The sequence below is a fragment of the Lagopus muta genome, chromosome 2 (assembly GCF_023343835.1).
Source record: "Lagopus muta isolate bLagMut1 chromosome 2, bLagMut1 primary, whole genome shotgun sequence".
In the NCBI taxonomy this organism is placed as follows: Eukaryota; Metazoa; Chordata; class Aves; order Galliformes; family Phasianidae; genus Lagopus; species Lagopus muta.
The window spans coordinates 3,342,604-3,365,935 of NC_064434.1; the positions used below are offsets into that span (position 1 = coordinate 3,342,604).

The window sequence follows — 23,332 nt, forward strand, 5'->3', positions numbered from 1 at the left end:
TCTTATGTAAGCTAGAGAAAAAATACAAAGCAGGCGGGAGTGACCAGAACTTGCAGGGGACATATGGGCAACAAGTTAGAAGAAACCAACAGGGAAGAGCTTAGTACCACTAAACTCCCTAGAGCTCAATCGCCTCCATCCAGCCAGCACTGGCAATAACAACAGGGCTGCAGATGATGCCTGACACATCTATAAACACTTTTCACCTGCTAAGCCACTTCTGTTTCTGCTCAGTGATACAATTGCAGGGTTTAAGGAAGGGTCATACTGGAACAAGTTGGTGAATGCTGTTGATTGGTACCCAGAAACTAGTGTCACATGGACAGCAGCATCTTCTGCCCCCTGGAAACAGAAGCAAAGAAAGCATCAGGAAAAAGACTGAACCAATAAAAGAAAAATAATTATTTCCTATGTTCGTGTATCTCCCACACCCAGTAAGTCAGGCACATGGGTTCCCAAATTTGTATATGCATTAGACTTGCAATCTGTTGGTGTTTCTGACTGCTCCACTCAGTTTCATAAATCAAACACTGTTGTTAATTAAGCTGGTCTAAACTGTAGGTGGAGTCTGGGCTCAAATGTCCCACAGCCAGGACTTGGCTGATGGACTACCATCTGCTTAGGCCAGGGCTATGTAAAAGGCTTGTAGGCTATCACTTAACTGACTGTATCCCAAAAATAAGTGGTTTCTTACCCGGGAGGGAACTTTACATTCAATTTGTGTTGAACTTCTGGTATCCTCCAAAACTGGGCAAGGCTGAGATCCAAACAACACCAGGTCTACCCCTTCCAGGCCAGTCCCCCTGAGAGCCACTCTCAGTCCTCCTACAAAACCAATTATTTTTAATTACATGAAAGATGTGGAATAGTCTCTTTATCATGCAGAAGATCCTTAATTACTAGATGACTACAGAAGGGAGTCTGATCTGGGGATGATCATCTTCTACCTTGCTTTGCCCTAAGTTGCCTCTTTCACCCACAATCCTTCTTCTCTGTTATTTACCCTTCCTGTCTATTACTTGAATTCTGGTCCACGATACACAAGAGAACTGTTTATTTCTCAGTTTGTCTTTTAATGACATACTTATTTAAGCCAGCAAGGTCTGGTCTGTGATCTCACACCCAGCCCAAGAACGAAATCAGGAAGAAAGGAAGAAGCACTAAGAACAAAAAATGAGCTTGACACAGCAGGTGCTTTCACAGTTCAAAAAGCTGCCAAGCACCCTGCTGCCAGAAAAGCCTCAAGCGTGAGATTAGGAAATTTCACATAGATGGGAACTTGGCAGAGCTTGGGACTTTGCAGAGTTGTGAGGAAAGTTAGAGGGCTCTCTAAACCGTCAGAGAAATCTGGAAGTATCTCCTAGGATTTCCCTAACTGGAAGCAGAGCTGGTAAACAGCAATCGGGTACTCTGTCAGGAAGCTCCTTCCATTCAGAGGCCTGGAGCAGCTCCTATGAGGAAAGGTTGAAGGAACTGGGCTTGTTTAGCTTGGAGCAGAGAAGGCTGCGGGGAGACCTCATGGTGGCCTTCCAGTGCTTGAAGGGAGCGTAGAAACAGGAGGGGGAACGGCTGTGTGTGAGGGTGGATGGTGATGGGACAAGGGGGAATGGTTTAAAACTGAGACAGGGGAGGTTTTGGTTGGATATGAGGAGGAAGTTTTTCCCCCAGAGGGTGGTGAGGCACTGGAACAGGTTGCCCAAGGAGGTCACCACTGGGACCAATGACATTTTGACAAGCTCGATCTGATGCATCAAAATGCAAGATGTTCCCAGCCTCATAGAATTGTATGAATTTGAAGGGACCTTGAAAGGTCACCTAGCACAACTCTAGTCCATGTCATCCCCAGCAACACTAAGTCAGACATAGGAGTATCTCAAAACTGAAGCCACTTGGCTCCTGTGATTGTTGCCAGATAAGGAGACTCAGATTTAGAGTACGGATTCCATGCGTGTTGTTTCAAGACTAATGCTCTTAAGTTTTGATGTCTACACTTATATCCATATGCAATGAAATACTGCATATGTGCACTTTACGATAAGATTGAAGAGAGGTATTTTAAATGGAAGAAATTAAAAACACAGATGGAAGCTGTAATTCTTTCCAATTATAAACGTTCAAGGCATATGTAATGTAAGATAGCATTATACTTGCTTTCTTTTTAATGAGTGACAGATCACTGTAATTTGGAGAGGAGTCATATTGTCATGGAAGAAAATGAGAAGAAAGAACTAAGCACTAAAACTTGTCCTTGTTTTTTTCCTTTGTTCTTCATATGAATTAGAGTGAGTCTCAACCTGATATGATGTTCATTAGGGAAAACAAATAGGAAAGAAAAGGACAAGGATGCACCCCAACAAGAAGAGAGGTGACTGGTGTCTTAATTGTCACCTTAAGAACTCGCACATTCTTTCAAGTCCGTCCCATGTGTCAGCCAATATGTTCACAGACAACAGTCCCACTCTGCCAGTTACTCCACAGTGACCAAACATGGCACAGTCCAGCTTTCTAAGCCACGTGGTACCAGCATGACCAATACTCCTGCTCTGTGATGTGTGTTAACATGAACTCAAAGTGGCTCACTAACAGAGCTAAGAGGTTTGCCAACAAAATCTGGGTAAACTTCTATTGACAGATGACACATCATACCATTTCTAGGTATATTCCTAGCTGCTTGAAAATAAGTTCAGCCGTTTTACAGCTAGGCCAGATGAATTCTGACACTTGTAATACATCAAAAAGATATAGGAAGATGAGCCATGACACTCTGGTACCCTTCTCAGTTGATGGAAGGAACATACCTGAACTTAAATTTACTATTCATGAGTAAAACTGCGAGGGGATGTGTTGGTTGACCTCACAGACAACCCAAGAAAGATGTCATTTTTGCAAGAAATTTGCCCCAGTTCTTTGTGGTACACACTGTATCCCCAGCTGTATTATGTTTTCTTCTATCAGACAAAGACCTTGGTAGAGGAAATGTGATAGAAAAAAACAAGTTGTGAAAAGCAAGACACAGAAAGCAGACATCCCCTCAGAGCTCATCTGACATTCAGACCTACCAATTTCTGATGCTCTGGGAGGTTCAATGGCAACCAGCCTGGGCTCAACTCTTAGGAAGATGCCTTCTCCTGTGCTGGCATTGAGTGCAAAGCCATAAGGCCTCACTAGTAATGTCAGCTGGTGGACTCCAAGTGGCAGCCTCTCCATCACGCAGACCACTTTGGTTTGATTTGACATTACGATGTAGCAAGTTGTGTTCTTCACCTGTACCTGCAGGGTTGTGTTCTCCTCAGAGAAACCAACTCCCCTGATAACTACTGTGGCCTGGAATCCGTCGTCTGAAGGAACATAATCAAATAAGCTCATTAATTTTGGAGCATCAATGCACACGATTTATTTCTAAGCAACAGGTAAGAGCTTCGATCAACTTCATGAACATATATTGGAAACCACAGCACTGTTGATCTTCTCATTGCCATCCATCATGCCTATTCCTGCACGCCCTTGCACAGCTACTCCTTTTTGTGTATTTTTATTAAAAATAAAGGTGCTAATAGACTTGGTGCTGCCTTTAGCATCAAGTTTATTGCTGTTCCTCTTCCCTTCGAGCCTCTAATATCTTGCCTCTGCAAAACTGTGTTAGTGCTACATACTTCAAGACTCGAACTCATCATAAGTGCTGAATTTGGAAATACAATTTCCCTAAAAACAGAAGTTTCCAAAAGAATACACACATCAGCATTTGGCAGACCTTTCCCATAGCTATCTCCCCTCCCCACTTTGTGCAGACCCAAAGCCCCATTACCTGCTGAATACTCCACATCACTGACTAAGGGTGTCACTTCCCGGCTGAACTGGAAAGAGCAGGAACCAGAACAGTTTGCTGGGACATCATTCACCACCACCACCACCTGGAGATGGAGAAGAAGGTTATTCTGAAGTGGTGTTTTCTAAAACCACAGCTGTTCAGCACTGGCACAAGTTTCATTGCATGGCTTGCTAGGGTTTATCTTAGATAAAGCAGCACATGGTTTTGGAAGCAGCCCATCTCACCTTTCTGAAACCCACAGCTCCTCTTCTTCCAGTCACCCACTGAAGACCCCACTTGCCATACCCAGTTCTATCCATCCATCCCACTTTGGGAACAAGGCTTTTAACACCTTGTAGTGCTAATTATAACTAATCTCAGATTGCTCAGCAAGCACCTCTCAATTTTTATTTCCTCACAGTGCATGCTAAATCAAGACAGCTGGGCTGTAACTTTGAGAACTAACATCAGCTTTCCTCTCAGAAGACTCAAGTGGCAAAGCACAGAACATAGAAGAGCCCTCTTGTTTTCTCTCACAGGCATTAGGTGTGTGCCAGGAGGGTACACCACTACCTGCAAATAACAAAAAAAAGTAGCTTTCAAGAAAAAAGAAATTAAAAAAGCAGGACGACCTAACCACAGGCGCTGCTGAAGCCCAGCAGCAGGGCTTTGAGCACATCCAGCCTTGCACAGTTCTCACTGCAGCACCCTGCAGTCTTTGCTGGAGGCGAAGGCAGCCGTGGGAATCTACCTGCAGCACATCTGTCTGCTCAGCAGATCTGTTCAGCCAAGAAGCTCTACCTGCTCCCTTTTTCTTACAAATCAAGAATTGAGATCCAGAGATTGAAGAACCTACCCAATCCACACGCTAATACCAGGCATCCCGTTCATTTTACCCAACAGCATAGAGGCTGGAATGCTGCAGATAAATACAGCATTAGTCCCAACTATGATGGCATCGCTACAGGACCCAGCAGGGGTGGGATTCCAGGGGATGTCAGTCCCTGAGCACTGCCTCCAAAGAAATAAACTCTTCTCACTTGCAATAGCTCCTAAGGAAGGTATTGCTCCACAGAAGAGAGAGCATGAACCCACTGCTTTATGGGGAATCACAAAGCAGATCTCTGAAACGATTTAGCAGCAGTACTGAGTACCTGAAAACCAGCCAGACTCCTGACCTACAGGATCCAGGTGAACCAGTAGGAAATGTGGCACAGCGTTAACCCACCTGTGTTTTGTTATTGGAGGTAGCAAGCACGTCCCCAAATATTGGCCCAATAAAGACACCCCCATCATAAACCACACGACTGGAAACAGCTGGCTTCAGACCACTGAGGTTTTCAGCAGAGACCTGGCGAAGAACAAGGATGTCAGATTCTTGCTCTTTTCCAACCAGTGTGATGTATGACCATTCCCACAGCCCTTATGCACAGCTGCTACAAGGTGGGAAATAGCTCTTGGAAATCTGTTCTTGAGCTGCTTCTATTGCTTCTGTCTTCAGATCTGAGTCTTCATTTCCCAAGTCTGCACATTTTCCCAACCCCACCCTGAGCACAGGACCCCATTGCTTCTTGGAAGCTAAATTCACATTTGTAGGATACGAATACACAACAGAATAAAATTTCTTCTCATGGGAGAAAGAATTTCAGTCTGTGCCTATATTCAAAGCAGACCGTTCTACCTGAAGCAAAACTTTAACTTCCATGGTTGGACTCAATGATCTTTAAGGTCTTTTCCAACCTGAGTGATTCTATGAATTTAATATGATCAACCTCAGGATGGGAGACAGTGAAACAGATCTCCCTCTGAGACCTTAGAGAACCAGACATGAACCCAGTGTGAATAAAAATTCCTGGAAAAGGCAAATTTTTGGTACAGAAATTATACCACAATCTAATCTGCAATTAAGCAACTGCTGTTGCTTAATCTCCCACAGGTGCTTGCATAAAAGGAAACTGAGAGAATGAATTGGCCATGACAAAAGACGACAAATGGGGTTCAAAATAGACATTACCAAAAGAAATGACCGTACATTGATAACATTGGGCAGGTCCCCAGCTTTTGCTCTCCAGGTGAGAGTCCAGATGCTTTCATAGCAAGTCTCTGAGTCTTTGGTCACGATGAAGTCACTGGTGTTGAAGTATGGGGCTGTAGAACTGTCTGTGTTGGTTTGCAGAAGCCTGCGGAGCTGGTGGGAGGAGATGTGCACAGAAACATCTGCAAAAGACAAAGCTGTGGATATCGTCATCCCTATGAGAGCACATCTGCCTGCTCACAGAAAATAAAGATGCTTTCTTTTTTCATACAAGGTTGTGATGATTTAAACCTCTGTAACTGCAAGAGAAAAAAAAAATCAGCAGGGAAAAGTTTAATGGATTCCAAATGCCATTATTAAATAACTAAGAAAATCTAGCAAACATTCTCCAGTTGATCCTGTTTCACCAGAAAGCTAAGTCAGGGATATAGAAATGATGAGGGGCCTGCAGCATCTCCTGCATGAGTAAAGATTGAGAGCCCTGAGGCTGTTCAGCCTGAAGAAAAGACTGAGGAGGGATCTTATCAATGCTTATCAATATCTCAAGTGTGGGAGTCAAGTGCATGAGGCCAGGCTCTTTTCAGTGGTGTCCAGTGACAGAACAAAGGGCAGCGGGCACAAACTGGGACATAGGAGTTCCACATGAACACAAGGATGTGATTCTGTAATACTTTTCATACTTGGCAATCTAAATATTTGGAAGGCATGATATTTCACTGTGCATGTCATTTTCCTTCAAAAGAGACAGGTCAGAAACTTCCTAGATGAAACTAGATAGTTCAATCCCAAAAAGCAGCAAATTATATCTTATTTCTTCTGACATAAGTACCCATGGGCATCCAATGCTACAGAAATAATAGATCTCAAATGATTCATTTAAAAAAAAAAAAAAAAAAAAAAAAAAAGGCACAGGCTACCCAGAGAGGCGGTGGTGCCCCATCCCTACAGACAGCCAAGGTCAGGCTGGATGGGCTGTGAGCACTGGTGGAGCTGTGGGTGTCCCTGCTCAGTGCAGGCAGTGGGACAGATGGCCTTGAAGGAGCCCTAACAACTCTAAGGATTCTCAGATAAACGGATTACAATTTTTTAAAGGGGGATCTCCAAAGCAAAGCAGCAGGGAGATAGCCTGCTGCAGAAGTACCTTAAGCAACAACACGGAGAAAAGTAATTTCGTTATTAACAATCCCATAGCTCACATCCAGAAATACTGCCCTGCGTATAATCCTTAACTCCTGTCTGGAAGATGATCAGATGCAAAGGTGCAACTACCACAGCGTGTTTGACTTGTCAGCCTGTTCCCTGAGCATTTCCAGGGCTCAGTGTTCACAAATCGTAGAATCAAAGAATCACCAAGGTTGGAAAAGACCACTGAGACAATCCAGTCCAACCATCAACCCACCACCACGGTGCCACGTCCTCAGAAGCATGAGGAAAATTTGGTGGCAGGACAGGGACCAGGTACTTGGTCACTCTTAGCAATTTGCCATGACAAGTGCAGGAGAAATGAAACATATTGGCTGTAGATCCTTTGTACCTCAAGATCTGCCAGGTTGCCATGCTTTCCCTTTTGTATTTGCCTTAGAGCAAAGGCAAGTCCACGATCTGTACTCACACCGTACCTTACCTGATATCACTGTGCTTCCCAGGCGTATGCAGAAGGTCCCTCCAAGAGGTGGAGATGACACCTGGAGCATCTGAATGGTGATGCTGACTCTCACATCCTCCGTGGAGACGTAGAGCTGGCCGTCCTCCTCAGAGCCCTCGCAGAGCACTGCACCTCTGTGTGAGAGAGGGCATTGTGAAGGCACCAGTGTTCAGAGCCTCCACTCGAGAGAGCCTGGATGTAAGGACTCCTGAAGGACCCACGGAGAGGATGGTCACTCGTCTAACAGACTCGGGTGCTTCAGTGATGTGGGTATTGCATACAACAGGAAGTGATGGAAACTTTTTTTTTTTTTTTTTAAATAATTGTGATGGAACAAAGAGCTCAGGCAGCACCAAGCACATGGGATTCCTGCCCCAAAATGGGAGCATTTTAATGCAAGCTGGGCAGCTATAATGTGAAGCTTCCCTGCTTTAACCTTCCTCAAGACATAGAATTACAGAATGGTTTGGGTTGGAAGGGACCTCAAGGATCATGAAGCTCCAACCCCCCACCACACACAGGGCCACCAACCTCCCCATTTCATAGCAGCCCAGGCTGCCCAGGGCCTCATCCAACCTGGCCTTGAACACCTCCAGGGATGGACAGAGCATCCACAGCCTCTCTGGGCAGCTGTTCCAGCACCTTACCACTCTCTCTGTATAGAACTTCTCCCTGGCATCCAACCTAAACCTTCCCTCTTCCAGCTTAAAACCATTTCCCCTTGTCCTGCTGTTATCAACCCTTATAAAGAGTTGATTCCCCTCCCCTCTGTAGGCTCCCTTTAGGTACTGAAGGCTGCAATGAGGTCACCCCGCAGCCTTCTCTTCTCCAGGCTGAACAAGCCCAGCTCCCTCAGCTTGTTTTCATAGAGAAGATGCTCACTGCAAGCAGAGTTTGCTATTTCATATTAGAAATCATCCAAAGCCTAATTTTCCATAACTTAAAATATTTCCTACCACGCCAATAAAATTCTCTCCCTTTCTTTTTCCCACCCAAGAAAAAAAGGACTTTCTGTGGTACAACGATGCCACCGTGTGGTTACGACCACAGAGAACAACTCATGTCTCCCAGCTCAGCCGAAATCCTGCAGAGCCAATTTCACGAATCTGTATCTCAAAGGAGCACTGGATCTTCTGTCTGACCTGCAGCAGACAGTTTAGAGCACAGCACGTTTAGATCATACTCCTCCTGATCCCAGGAAGGTGCATTAAAGCACCACACAGCAGTTAAAGAAAAAACAGTTTGGTTTTGAAGATACCCAAAGAGCAGCGCACCCATTTTTAAAGCTTGTGATCATTTCCATCTTCTATCTACCTGGCGTCAGCATCACACCTCAATTTCTCCCACACCTCCCTCTGAGATGCAGAACTAAGCCCTTCTTCCTGATGAGAGGGACTGTAATCAATTTATCTCTTAATCCTCTTTTCTGATAAGCTGAACACATCGAGCCTCCTACACCTTTCCCTCCAAGGCATATTCCTCAGTTCCACAATCATGCTTATGGCTTTCTTTCCCAGTTCTTCTAAAGCCCTTTGACAAATGCACTCAGTGCTGCACGTAGCATTCCAATTCCTCATTAAGGCTGCACACAGAATTAAAAACATCCCTTCTCCCTCGATTGCACCTTTACTCAAACACAAACCTCAGACATCTCCCTTCATTCTCATCCTTGTCTTCACCATTGGTGGTTTGTGCCAAAATAACACACCTGACATTGGCGATTACACTCTGCTTTTCAAGGTGAGACTTTTAAAAGACAACCCTTTCTGTGCTGTGCTAGTTCATAGAATCACAGAATCACCAAGGCTGGGAAAGACCTCCAAGATCATCCAGCCCAACCATTCACCTACCCCAACTAAACCACGTCCCCTCAGGACAACATCTAAACGTTGACTTTGGGGTGAATTAACCGAGCTGAACCAACTGCTCACAGTGGAAGGGTTAGAGGTTGCATCATTCCAGTCTCTATCTTGCATTGGCCCTGGTCCCATCAGGTCATTCCCAACTCAGCAGAATACAAAAGCCCTGTAAAAGTTGGATTCTTTGCCAGTTTGGCCCTTGAAAGCTGTTCTCTGATCTGTTTAACCTGTGCTTCTGCCTCAAATGTATTAGGGGACTCTGAGAACAGAAACCATCCCAGTAAACAAGCACAGAAGGAGGGTCTACATTGCTCAACATGGCAACTGGTGTCAGAGTTACTGGGAGAGAACGCCTTGATCTCCATGAAGGGCTAAGGTTTCTCTATAGCCCAACATCCTTGGTAGCTCGTATTTACTTTAGGGACTACTGTGCATTTTACAGCTACAGAAACGGTGAAGAGCCTGGGGCATCTCCCTTTTGAGGAAAAGCTGAGAGTCCTGGGGCTGTTCAGCCTGGACAAGAGAAGGCTTGGAGGAATTTTATCAATGCTTCTAAATAAAGGGTATTACATGGATGAGGCCAGGTTCTTTTTAGTGATGCCCAGTAAGGACAAGGCACAAACTGGAACACGGAAAGACTGGATCTTCTTTACTATGTGAGTGACAGCAATGTCAGAGGCTGTCCAGAGAGCCTGTGCAGTCTCCTTCCCAGGAGGTATTCAAAATCCACCTGGACACTTTCCTATACAACCCAGGGAAACTGCTTTAGCAAGGAGTGGGCTAGATGATCTCCAGAGGTCTCTTCCAATCCCCACAATTCTGTGATATCCCAGGGCATGTGGAACACCTTTAGTTAGGCAACTGACAGCCAATCACACAACGGAACCTCAACACCAGAGACAGATACCCTCATTAAGACACCTACAATGCATGTTCAAGTTATGTCCACTATTTAGAAGCTTGAAAACATTGCAGACATCTTAGGGAAGAGGCATCTCACGTGCATTGTGGACATCTTAGTGAAGCTATCTGAGCAGAGCCTGAACAAAGAGAGGAAAATGCCAAAGGGAGTACATGGATTTCTAAACTGGACCAGACTTACTCTGCACAGCCTCTGAGATGATAAAGGGCTCCATGGGAATTCATAATGATTACTACAGGATATGAAAGAATCACACTGTTCCTACCTTAAGGAGAGAAGAGGCAGACTTGCACCACAGCCAGACACCAGCCAGGACACATTGTAAGTAGGAGAAGACCCCACCACAGTTACTGCTTCTATTATCCGCCCACCCAGCCTACGTGGTTTGGGATCCCTCTGAGAAACTGAAAGGAAAAAGAGCATCAGCATCCACCAGAGTCAGGAGAACTGATGTAATCACGCCTGGCTTATTTCCATTTTAGAGCAGGTATCTCGTTGGTTTGGGGAAGAAGTGCTTTTTGTTTGAGCAACAGCATTCAAGAGTTACATTTACAGAAATATTTCCAAATAAAACAAGAGTGTTGATGTTTGGCAATTAGTGCTTAATATTTTTTCTGCAATAATTAATTAAAAAAAAAAAAAAAAGGAAGAAGATCTGTGCCTGTTATGAAACAGCATTCCCCTTCAAAATAGTTTTAACTAGCTCTGTCATTAAAGCTTTCTATGAAGGAACATGGAAACATCCAGGTTGTGGATGCCCCATCCCTGCAGGCATTCAAGGCCAGGCTGGATGTGGCTCTGGGCAGCCTGGGCTGCTGGTTGGAGACCCTGCACACAGCAGGGGGTTGGGACTGGATGAGCGCTGTGGGCCTTTGCAACCCAGGCCATGCTGTGATACGATTCTGTGACTGCAACACTCACAGGAAAGAATAAATGGGTTCCTTTACCATTCACAGCTCTGTCTGTGATGATGACTTCATCAAGGTAGAACAACCCAGCGTTTTCCTTCTGCTGGATGCTCAGCAAGTCAATCTGATGTACAAACACCGGGGTGTTGATGAGAAGGTCCTGGAGAGGCACAGAGCGACTCACACACCCTGTCCAGAGGTCAGTGCAGGAGAACGTCCAGCTGGAAGACACCAAGGTGGTACAGCCTTTGTTTTCTTTCTGGGTAGTTACAGTGAATGAATTTGGAGATGAACTCAGATGATGCTATTATTACCTGCATACAACATCTGATCACTCAACAAGTCTCTCTGGAAGATATAAAGCATTAGATCCCTGCTTCAGCATCCTCCTCTACAGAGATCAATACCAAGCTTAGGCCCCTTGAAAATTCCAGACAACTAATCAAGGTCCCTATTTCTTTCCATCACGAAGTAATGTCACACGAACCTCCCTCCTGCTTTCCAGAGGTACACACACAGCCCACACTCAGCCTTACAGAACACAGAAAGAAATGGAAGGACCCAAATCAATAAGCATAGCATGGTGACCTGCAGGTAATCCAGGAGGCTCCTGGGATGTATCAAGGATAATTTCTTGAGCCAGGTAATAGACAGCCCCATCTAGGGGGATGCAGTATTGGACCTATTGCTCACCAGCAGCAGTGAACTGGCTGGTGACATCAGGATTGAAGTTTGCACTGGGACGTGCTGGTCAAACTGGAGAGCAAGAAGAACATGCACAGGCAGTGGAAGCATGACAAGTACCCTGGGAGTACAGGGAAGCTGCTAGCCTGTGTGGGACAGGGTGAGGAAGACAAAGGCCCAATCCAGAAATGTGAGGGATGATTATCCCTGCAGACAGCCAAGGTCAGGTTGGATGGAGCTCTGAGCACTGATGGAGCTGTGGGTGTCCATGCTCAGTGCAGGGACTTGGACAGATGGCCCTTAAAGGTCTCTTCCAAGTCGAGCAATCCTGTGATTCTATGAAAGCTAAGATTCCAATTTCACTTTCTGAAGTTCTTCAGATTGCTGGTTTGGATTTTTTTAAAATTTTTTGTTTGCTTAAGATGTTTTCTTAAGATGTGCCTGCCCCCAGCTTCACACTGCCCATAGTACTCCCCATCAGTGGCGTTTTGCACCCATATATTCTAGCTGAAAAACAGAAAGTCAAGAGCTACACCAACTTTCTAATGGTACCACAAGTCCCCTGGAAAAAAAACACAACTTCATTTTTATCTCACATCAGAAAATCCACTGAATGACACACAAAAAAAAAACACCCTAAACAAAACAGGAAGTTAATGTCTACAGAAAATTCCTGGTACTTTTTGCTAACTAGAGACTGATCAAACTCTCCAGGCCAGTGTACATTACTATGGTGAAATAGTAATGTGCCTATCTCTTCATATAGTCCTCAAAAACAACAGAAGCACATTCCGGGTATGTCAGCACAGGGACAGAGCATCCATCAGTTTGCCCCATCTGACAATTCATTTTGCACGGAATCACAGAAACACCAAGGTTGGAAAAGACCTATAAAACCATTCAGTCCAACCATCATTTTAGACAAACAAGAACTTGCTGCTCCCCATTCTCCCAGAACACCCTCTTACTCTGGAAAATGTCATCTCTGTGCACTGTGTCTGGATACCTTGTGGGGTCACTGCCATCGAAATCCCACTGGCAGGTGAGGTTTCTTTCCACTGAAGATAAGGAAAGGTTGGTGTAGGACACTGAGATATGAAGGACGTTGCTCATGTGGCCTTTATGTGCAAAACAAACCTGCAAAGAAAATGAAGAAAAATGTTTTCACATAAACATAGCAGTGTTTATAATTACAATTTACTCAGCAAGAGCAGGCACTTACATGTGTGTACTCAGTAAGGTCATATCTTTGTAGAGATGATGGAGAAGCTTTCATCAGCTGGCTTGGGCTGCAAGCACTGAACCTCCCACAGAAGGGCTCTGTTCCATAGACAACACGTTCTGTGGTGACAGAGTTTTCTGTACCAGAAGGAAAAACAACAGGATGAGAGGCTTAAAAAGGCTTCAGAGAACAGGTACAGTTAAAGTTTTCATGGAAATGACAAAAATAGAGGTACAAAACAATTGCATCTAATAGTTCTGCTCCTCAGTGTTCTGCCTAGATAAGTTATGAGCATTCACAGGGCATTGATCCTTAGTTTAAGCCAGGATAGATCACAGAATTGCTGCAAAAGACCTCAAAGATCATCAAGTCCAACCACAACCTGAGCATGCTACACTAATCATTACATCCCAATGCTGACCAGAAAAACCTCGTGGAAAATGCTACCATCTTAAGCCAGATAGAGTACGACTGATTGAAACCACTTTTCCTTCTCAAAAAACACTCAGGCAAAGTTAGAGATTGATAAATTTAAGCAGCTGAGAATCTGCCCTCACTTTTTCGACTTCTGTTCCATTGAGTTATCAACCTTGTTACCAAAAACCTGCTAGGATTTCTCATTTCTAGTGTAAAAGAGGCTTTTTCCTACAGCAGACACTGATAAATCATCTTTTCTGTCAAAATGAGAGAAAAAAAACCCTGCCATTTGAGGTCAGTAGTCTTAAATATATAAATAAAGAGAAAATACGTAAAGGAGGCAACCGTGGTTCTTGACACAAAGGGTGTTGGAGCTGTTGACATCACTGCTGGTAGATACATTGAATACAGTGACACCCATGGGAAAAAACATGCTCACAAAAGTCATAGAGCTGAAAATACTTCATAGAATTGTAGAATCATCAAGGTTGGAAAAGATCTCATCCGGTTCAATCATCCACCCACCACCAATGTTGCCCACTAAACCACGTTCCTCAGGACAACATTTCTTGAACACCTCCTGGGATGCTGACCCTACCACCCCCCCTGGCAGCCTATTCCAGTGTTCGACCACTATTCCAAAGAAGAATTCTATCCTAATATCCAGTCTGATCCTCCCCTGGCACAACTCTTTTGTTGGCAAGATTGGAGCACTTGAGATCACATAATTAGACAAAAAACGTCCAGTTGATATTTCCATTTTTTTGCCTAAAGCTTCCCTCTCTCTCCAGTTTAATTAATTCCTTTCCTCCGCTGAGATGAATCAGTCACCAAACATACATATTCCTGGATGGGTCCTGTTCTCTCTGTCTACACTGAATACAAGGATGTACTGTGAGGTCCCTAGGCAATCATTGACTTCCTGGCATATTTTACTATATTTTACTGCTACCAGAGATATAAATTGGAATGAGTTTCTGATGTAATACTTTAGTATCAGGAAAAATGCATTTTTATTATTATTATTATTTATATAACACTTGCCTGAATGTAAAGTGTAGCACAGATTTTCACTTTTTCAGTCACTGGGAAGCACCAAAAGCAAAAGACTCATCATCAGGCTATAGCCTGAGCTGTTGCTTTGGGCTGCTCCAGATCTGCTTCCCCAGCACACATTATGAAACATGAATAATTTCACATGCCCAAAGATTTGCCTTTTCTGCCTGTACTCCTAATGCTTCCAACACTGAAACATAACCTGCTCTGATCAGCTTCTTGCTGTATGATTTTGTCACGAAAACTATTGCAGAAAGACTCTCATTAATACATCGATCACATTTGTAATATTAGTTCTATGTAATATGTCTCATCAGAATAAATACAAACAAATCCAGTAAAAGCATAAAATTACTTCTGTTGAAGGTTTTGAGTACATTTACATCAGAAAATGACTCCCACATTAAATACTTATTTGTTACATTACTACCTTGTTTCTCAAAGCCATCATGGAAGAGTATTTTAGCAGCAGTTGGCTCAATGTCACACCCAACTGAAAGAAGTTCCTCTATTGCTGCTTGGACCTTTAAAAACAAAAAGTGAGAAGTGGTCACAGTACAGTGATGCCTGGCTCATTCCAGTAGAGCTTCCACACTGTCACAGCTGCATGGATTCTATTCAGCTCAGTACAGACAGAGCCTGAACTTCCACGTCTAAAATCCTTTAGGGTGAGACACTTACCTGAAGAGCAGTGGAATTTGTGTGGATCATTCTGCGGGGTGCATTGCTCCAGGAGATACTGAACCATCCCGTGCCAGACACAGTCAGCATCTGCCAAGTGAAGAAACAAACAGATGAGAACAGGTACGATTCTCACAAAGAGGTCAAGTCTGCTATGTGGATTTCCTACCAAGGAGGAACTAATAGCAAACATATTGCCCTTTCAAAGCTTCTGTAATAAATTTAATAATAAAGAATCCCTTCTTAAACTGTGCTTGCTCTCCATGGACTCTCCTGACATGTGCCTGGGGTTCCTGTTCCCAAATTAACCAGGAGCACGAGGGATACGTGACCTGCATGGATGGACTGATAGCCACAGATGGTCCTGACCACAGCCCTGAGGTTGCCCAGAGCTGTGGTGCCCCAACCCTGGAGATGCTCAAGGCCATGGATGGGTCCTGGGCAGCCTGGACTGGTGGGGGGCACTCAGCCCATGGCAACATGGTTGGAACTAGATGATCTTTCATGTCCCTTCCAACCCAAGCTATTCTAAGATTCTATGACAACTTCCACACTATTGAGCACTGAAAGCTGAAAGTTTATATCACCCAATTGCAACACAGAGCTGATCGTAAACCCTTTGAGTGTGCTGTCAACTAGTGACAACTAGTGAAACTACCCCCAAACTGTCATGACTTAGCATCAAGAACCAAGTAACAAGCAAGGCAAAAGCAGACTGCACTTTACGCGTGGGCAAATTATAATGTACCATAAAAATACCCACCTGGCAGTGAGTGTGAAAGTCACAAACACCTTCAGCTGCATGGCAGTATTTATCAATGAAATCAGCAGGCCAACAAAAAGTGGGAACGCACTGCCATGCGTAAGTGACAACATCTTTACCATTAGGATCATCGCATCAGGGTTAGTCTACATCCCATGAAATTCTTCAGGTTAAAAGGGGCCTCTGGAGGCCATCTAGGCCAAAGTCCCTTTCCAACAGGGGTCAAGTACCCGGCACTGACCTGTACATCTGGAAGATACAAGGCATGAGCCCAAATTTCATGTCTCTCAATGTAGTAGTTGTTCACCACCTGGGGATTCAGCCAGGTGTTGTGTATCTGGACTCCAACTCTCATCCCATTGCTAGGTGCCCTTCCATGATGCAATGCTTCCAAGTAGTACCTCAGGCCAGCAGTTAGCTCAAATTTCTGGGATTTTGGCTGCCAACTCTCGCTCCAGTTCTTCACCCACTTTCCAGACCATTCCAAATTGCCAGCTGGGAGAGCAGCAATTCTCACCTGTGTCCAGATGAACCAAATCACTCATAATTTCACAATACCAAAACACTGTACGTTCAGCTCCAAAACCAGAGCTGACAGCAGTGGCTTGATGTTTCAATACATTCTTTCCTATTCTACAGCAAAAAGCCATCACCTCAAAGATCTTTGATTCAGGGCTCAACATAAACAAGACAATTCTTATGGTTGTCCATAAAAGCCCCACTAACAATTATTCGTGTAGATTTTCATAGATGACTTCAGTTCTCTAGCTCACAAGCCTGGAACACAGATGAAAATGTCTGCAGGAAAAGACATCTGAAGACTCTAGAGACAATGGCATACGTTTCATGAGACAAATGGCCCATAGGGCCAGGTGTAAAATGTCAAATAACAGCACAGAAAGTGTCACTCTGCAACAGATGCATAATAGGGACCAACGAGGCAATCCGTGCTGGGCTAATCCCCCACTTGAAATGTCCTTAATTAATGCCCTTCCCTTCATGGCTGCTTTATTTTTCTCCCTGCTAAGAGTAATACCTTATGCTGTGGGTCTTGGGATGGACTCAAGTACAGAGATGCCGGACCATCTGCCTGGATCCAGAAGGTGTAATTGTTGGTCTGAGGAGCCACAAAAAATCCACGAAGCCTGGAGCTAAGCAAAAGCAGAACACCCATAACATACACAAGAGTTACTGTAAAATCCCCACCACCCAGCAACCAACCTCCACATGTATACTGAGAACATGAAGATAAGCATGGCTTTGTTGTAGGCAACATCTTTTCTATGTGTTTCTTCTCAAGCAAAGACTTATTTCTCAACAGGCTGGAAAAGGCTCAAAATCCCTCAGGATCAAAGAGGAAAGTACAGAAGTGATAGAAGAATGGAAATGTCCAGTGCATTGCAAAGCCATTCCTAGGCACATCCCAAGAGGCACCAACATGGCTCAAACATCTTCATGGAACTGAGGACAATCTATGGCTGCAGTTGCCAACAAGGGCTATGGATGTGACCAAATCTCCAACCCAAGGCAGCCTCTAAGTAGAATCCCTTCTATCTTGACAGCAATCTCTTTCATGCTATTTCACAGCACATCTAGGCCAAGCAGAACACCAAGGGAAAGCAAAAAAGGCAGGAAATAAAGTACTTTGCTGAATATGTTGAGCTTCAAAAGGACCTCAGAGCAGAGGGTTTTCTTTGATTTGTGGGAGCTATGAAGTCAGGCTCTGCTGAAAAGAGCTGTCATGTGTTACTGCTACACCTTACACTATTAAAGGTGATTGCCACAGCTTCATATCCTTTTAAGATCACCGAGTACCTGAAGGACTGCTTTGCTGCAGACAGAAATCTTACTGGGGATTGGGCACTAGGTACAAACTGCCATCTATATCCAGGCCCTGCTTCTGTCAGATCAGAGGCGTCATCCCAGACTTCAAAGAGAAGCCCCCGATTTCCTACAAAGTTAAAAGAGAAGTGTTCTCAGCAGCAGCCAACAACAATCCCAGAGCACATATGCTAGAATTGGTGGTGCAAGGAGGCTAATTAATAACCAATTAATAAATTGGCTCCATCTGTGGGGTACTTTTTTTTTTTCCTTCACTTTTTATTCTACGAGGTAGAATACTGTTCCCATTTTAGGAAATTCATTGTGCCTTGAAATCCTCCACCGGTAAGAACAAAAATCTGCCAAGACCAATCTACTTCCAAAAAAAACCTAAGATGACTGCTCTCAGAGGAAGAAATACCAAACTGATCCATAGTCAACAAAAGTCGAGCATCATTATGTGCACAATAATTTCCTACTGCAACGTTCTACCCAGGCAACGTACCCAGAAGTCTCTACAGCAGCTCTAGCTCCTCATTCTGTCCCCTAAGCATTCATTCATACTTTTCCCCCCCTCATTTTTCCCAGCTCTATAGGGCTGACCCATCTGCACCCAGAGGGCTGAGCTTTCAACTTTGGCTTTCCTTGCTATGAACCTAAGATAAACTAGCTTAGTGTTCTGGAAAAACAAGTGTCTTGGTGATTTCTCTCTGTTTCTACGTGTGTTGGTCTGTTGGGACTTTTGGTTATTAGAACACTGTACCTGGCTGGGGGGCACCAAGCATCCTGCTCCTGCCCACAGCCTCAGTGGTGCAGATGATTTGCCGGGGAGAAACATGCTTGACTTTACAGGGGACGCCTGGGCAGCAAGAAAAGGAGACAAATTGCCATAGACAGTTGGAAATGCACGAGCTCCAGAATAATCAGAGGACCATTACAACTGGAAAAGACCTCCAAGACCACCAAGTCCAACTCCAGCTCACCCCCACCCATGCCCAATGACCACGTCCCTCAGTGCCACATCTCCACAGCTCCTGAGCACCTCCAAGGATGGTGACACCACCTCTCCCTGGGGCAGCCTGTATCAATAAACCAACTTTCATTTCCAAAAGACAGCAGTGAGTTGCTAGAAGCCTCTATTTGTACTGTCAACCAAGAAAAATCATTCCTTCCCATAGCCCAAATAGACTTTCCTTGATGCTGAGTACAACTCCCATGTTATCACTGCACATGAAGACCAGTTGGGTCGAATGGGCTTTGCATGTTCACAAAAACCCTCGGCTCATTTCTCCTGTTACCTGCAGCAGTGACCTGCACGGGCTCCTCAAAAAAATCCCCTGTAATGGTGAGGTCAGTTCCTCCTGCAAGACTTCCAGCCGCTGGGAACACAGAGGCTATTTCTGCAGAGGAAGGAAAAGGGGGATCTGAAAACAAGCGCAGGAAAGATGAACCCCAGCCCTATTTCTGTCAAAGCCAGCAGTGCACTTGCACTCTTTCCAACTGGAACAAACTCCTGTGAATCAAACAGGCTTCACTGATCCTTCACTGCGATTTCGGCAGCCGCTGAGATTACAGCAGGAATGAACCACTCGGTAACTTGGCCACACAACAGGGAAATACCAGAATGCCTGGGCTGTGACTTAGCAGTGACTGCATCTGTCATGCTCAGATTGTAAATACTATCTTCTGTGCTACTGAGGAGCTCTGGAAAGAAAAGTGACATTAAGTGCTTTAATCCTTTTGACCTTGCCCGACTCGTTTCCCAGTTTAGCCCATAGATTTAGGTGTCACTGCACTTTCCAGTTGTCCCACAGGGATGAACGCAGGGAGGTGAACAGATGGTGGATATCCACATTGGGGCTATGAGAATCTTACAGGATCTCATCTTTATTACAGTCACCCCATTCCACACTGGAAACCTATTTTTCTCTTTGTTGAAGTTTACTCACTTTTCACTCACACGTCCTAATTTAAACAAACTTTTTTCTCTTTTTTTTTGTATTTTTTTATTTTTTTATCATCTGAAAAAAGGCTAAAAACACGAGAGAAGCTTGTCCAGATTTACATTTTCTTCTCTCAATTTTTTCACTTTCATTTAACTTCACTTTGGCAGCGTTAACTATTGGCTACTGCAGTACTGCCTATTGGGAAGCCCTGGCAGACCTCATTTCTCCAGGTACTCTGCTAACAATTAATTCCACACATAGTTACTCCATTTGTAAGTAAGGATATAAAATTACCCTCTTTTACAAAGTGTTTTGAATATATAGGTGAAACAAGTTGTATGCTATAAACAATATACAAAATCCATTTACGTATTGACTACACTCTTTAAAAAAAGAATAAATTGTTATCTCCTGAACCATGCTCCCAAGATACAGCCTATAAGGTAATTACTATTATTATATTAATTTCAGCCCCTTGACAGGTCAAAACAAAGGCAAACAATGGCAAAAGCATGGTGGGACCTCTCCCCATAGCCAGAGATGTCATGTGGAAGTTATTAAGTGTCTTGGTCCACATCTTTTTAAAATAATAGGGCAGCAACCTGCTGTTCACCAGCCTTTAATCCAGAGCCCAACTCTTGGAGTGACTGAACGTCACCTTGCAGCTGGTGAAGTGAACTAGCCTATCCAAAGGCCTACATTCTAGGTTTTATGGCCAGCACTGCATTCTTACCAAACAGTATGACATAAGGGGGAAGGTGATATAAAGTCCCTTTGGATCCAACACTCTAAGTCTGCTGATGCTCTGACAATACAAGGAATAACGACAGCAGCTCCATTCCAAACCCTGGCTGACTCTCAGATTAGGCTGTCCGAAAGAGTGTTCAAAGACATCCTTAAGAGGACCACAAACTCACTGGAGATTAAGAACACAGCCCATGGCAGCACACCCAACCTCAGCATATAAAGCTGGGATAGCTGAAATTCTTGGCCTGCAGCTTTGTGTAGTCAGCCCACCACCAAACTTACCACACCAGTAGAACTACATGTTAAAATGAGGTCACATTGGTAAGAGCAACAACCAGGTGCCTTCCTTAGACAACAGTGGCACTGCCATGGCACAGTGCAAGCAGTGGGGTGGGTCAGTGCAATACCTGAATGCGTTTGGTACAAGAAAAGCTCCTGCTTGGCACTGATGAGCCAAGCATCTTTGTCTATCACTGACCTGCAAGAGAGAGAGCTGTGTTAGAGATCCCCGGCCCTTTCAGTTAGTGCAGACCTCCCTTTGGCAAGGTTGGACACTTTTATTTTCAGTTGGACTTGGATTATGTCTCTTTTGGGCACACAGAGATGCCTTGGGGGAGGAACACACTCCCTTTTCATTCCTAATCTGATGGTCATCTTCTCAAACCAGCAAAACCTCACGTCTAAGTAATGAAACACAAGTTTTGATTAAATTTCACACACTCATCCTGGACTCAGAAATGTAGCTGTGCTCCCGTATGAAACTATAGGGGAAAAAAAAGAAAAAAAAGGATCTTTTACTCACTTTCCTTTGTTAAACACTGAGAAGCTGACATTGTGGGACCCTAGGGGAGAGAAAGGAAACATGCTTTTATGACAAAAACATGGAGAGCTTTAGTAAGAGCACGTCCTACCAAACCTTGTCCAGACATCCTGCCCTCTTTCTCTTCCTTATGCTTTTCTTATAACAGTACAGTTGTGTTGATTTCAGCTGACCTGCTTGCAATTTAAGAAAGAAATTCCTCAGTGTGCACCACAAGAGTCCAAAAAATCATGGAAGCAAAAAAATAAAAATAAACCCAATAATCCCTTGAAACAGTCTGCAAGCCTTTATGTGGTGCACATCCATTACTGCTGCATCACCTCAGGAAAGCTCCAGGAGTAGGATTCAACTCACAACTCAAGACATCTAAATTCCTATTCCTACACGTAACTGGGGCTGAATTCAGTGGCTTGTATACAGGTTTCAAGAACCACCCTAAATTCCCTGGGAGTATTGGAGAAATTGCTCAGCATTGACATATGTGGCACAGGACCTACAGGAGATCCTTCTCTTCCAGTGGAGTGATTGGAGGCAACATTCAATTACATTTCAACTGAATTGAACACCAAAGTAGGAAGCTTCCAGACTTAGATTATACTATATTGTGTGGATCTGCTCTTACGTATCTGAATCTGCAAGCTGAACATCAGGGCAAAAAATCCTTTCAGATCCTGTGGATCCTATCCGACCTCACTTGCCATGCCAGGAAGGTGAGAATCTCCTTCAAGACCCCCATTACCTCTTAAGCCCATCATACAAGATGAAATAAATAACAAAGGAAAAAATAATGGCTCCCCTAGAGCTGCAGGAGTAGCAGAATTATGATCTCTCCCACACACCCCAACACTTTCACCAACCTATGTGGTTCCCTTCCACCCGGCACTGCATGGTTCCCAGTCCTTCTTTTGTGTGAATGGAATAGCTGTGGAGAAACAAAGGGCTTTGATGAGCCTTGGGGACAAAACAAATCAAACCACAATGAGAAGCATCTAATGAAAAATGCAAGCTTTCACATCTGGGTTAGTTATGCTCACTTCCCTTTAGAAACAAGGGAGAAGAGACCATTGGCAGCTTAGGTCGATGCATCCCATCACTCCAATTTGCCCCTTTTATCCTTGCTTTGATAAGGTGACCCCACTAGTGACTTGCAGAAATCCCATTTTAAATATGAGCTAGAGCAGAAAGCCTTGGCTTCTTAAACTTGAGAAGGGCAATTTAAACCCATGCCTCTGGAAGGAGAGGACCTACATAGGACAGAGGGAGCTGATGTCTGAGCAGGAGATCAGAGATTGCTAGCAAGATGAGAAACAGCATCAAATATAGGAAAACAGCTCGGGGAGGTCAGGAGGACATCAATGATACAATGACTTGATCTGTACAAATTTAAACTATAATTCGTCCAACCGCATACAGAACAAGTTGGCTACATCTGTGGTTTTCACATTTTAAACCCATTCCTTATCAGCAACAGAAAGGATTTCCTGCTTGGGGAATGCAGGCAGCACAGTTGGCACTGAGCTGCAGAGAATGCATGCAGGCTGCTCACAGAACTGCTCTCCTATGGGCAGGGAAACTCTTCCTGATATCCAAGGTCCAACCAGCACCTCCCTTGCTGCACTAAGAGCTGGATCCTCAAAAGCATTTGAAAGCCCAACTTCCAAGCAAATCAATGGGATTTTGGTAACCAAACCCTATTCCAAGCCTGGTTTGCAAGGATTTGTAAAGTGACCACACTGCCCATTTCTAGACAGTGGAAGAGTCGGAGGACCAGACCTAGATCAGCACCAAACTTCTGATTTGTACAACTGAGGACCTAACTTTAAAACACAGTCTGCACTGGGGATAGGCAATAAATGAGTATTTCCAGAGATATTGCACACCTCCTCCCACTCTTAAAACTCAACTGTACCAGTAGAATAGACTATGGGCTTTTTTTTCAGGCAAAAGCTCCCAGAAAAGACAGCACTTTCTGATGCCTCTCTTAATTGCTCTGCATGC

The 23,332-nt window shown here is 44.2% G+C and overlaps 1 protein-coding gene across 1 annotated transcript in view; it reads right to left on the minus strand.

Moving 5' to 3' along the window:
* The window catches only part of PKHD1 (PKHD1 ciliary IPT domain containing fibrocystin/polyductin), a 246,991-nt gene that overhangs the window by 211,123 nt on the left and 12,536 nt on the right, over window positions 1–23,332 (minus strand). The window contains exons 8-28 of the mRNA XM_048935320.1: window positions 22,192–22,256; window positions 21,317–21,356; window positions 20,922–20,992; window positions 19,120–19,221; window positions 18,585–18,680; window positions 17,816–17,951; window positions 17,037–17,151; window positions 16,242–16,517; window positions 15,238–15,327; window positions 14,984–15,080; window positions 13,084–13,223; window positions 12,868–12,998; window positions 11,217–11,398; window positions 10,535–10,673; window positions 7,468–7,622; window positions 5,841–6,025; window positions 5,037–5,159; window positions 3,806–3,911; window positions 3,060–3,338; window positions 695–825; window positions 207–342 (exon numbers count right to left, since the gene is read on the minus strand). Coding sequence (XP_048791277.1) covers window positions 207–342; window positions 695–825; window positions 3,060–3,338; window positions 3,806–3,911; window positions 5,037–5,159; window positions 5,841–6,025; window positions 7,468–7,622; window positions 10,535–10,673; window positions 11,217–11,398; window positions 12,868–12,998; window positions 13,084–13,223; window positions 14,984–15,080; window positions 15,238–15,327; window positions 16,242–16,517; window positions 17,037–17,151; window positions 17,816–17,951; window positions 18,585–18,680; window positions 19,120–19,221; window positions 20,922–20,992; window positions 21,317–21,356; window positions 22,192–22,256 — 2,795 coding nt within the window. The remainder of the gene's footprint in view (window positions 1–206; window positions 343–694; window positions 826–3,059; window positions 3,339–3,805; window positions 3,912–5,036; window positions 5,160–5,840; window positions 6,026–7,467; window positions 7,623–10,534; window positions 10,674–11,216; window positions 11,399–12,867; window positions 12,999–13,083; window positions 13,224–14,983; window positions 15,081–15,237; window positions 15,328–16,241; window positions 16,518–17,036; window positions 17,152–17,815; window positions 17,952–18,584; window positions 18,681–19,119; window positions 19,222–20,921; window positions 20,993–21,316; window positions 21,357–22,191; window positions 22,257–23,332) is intronic.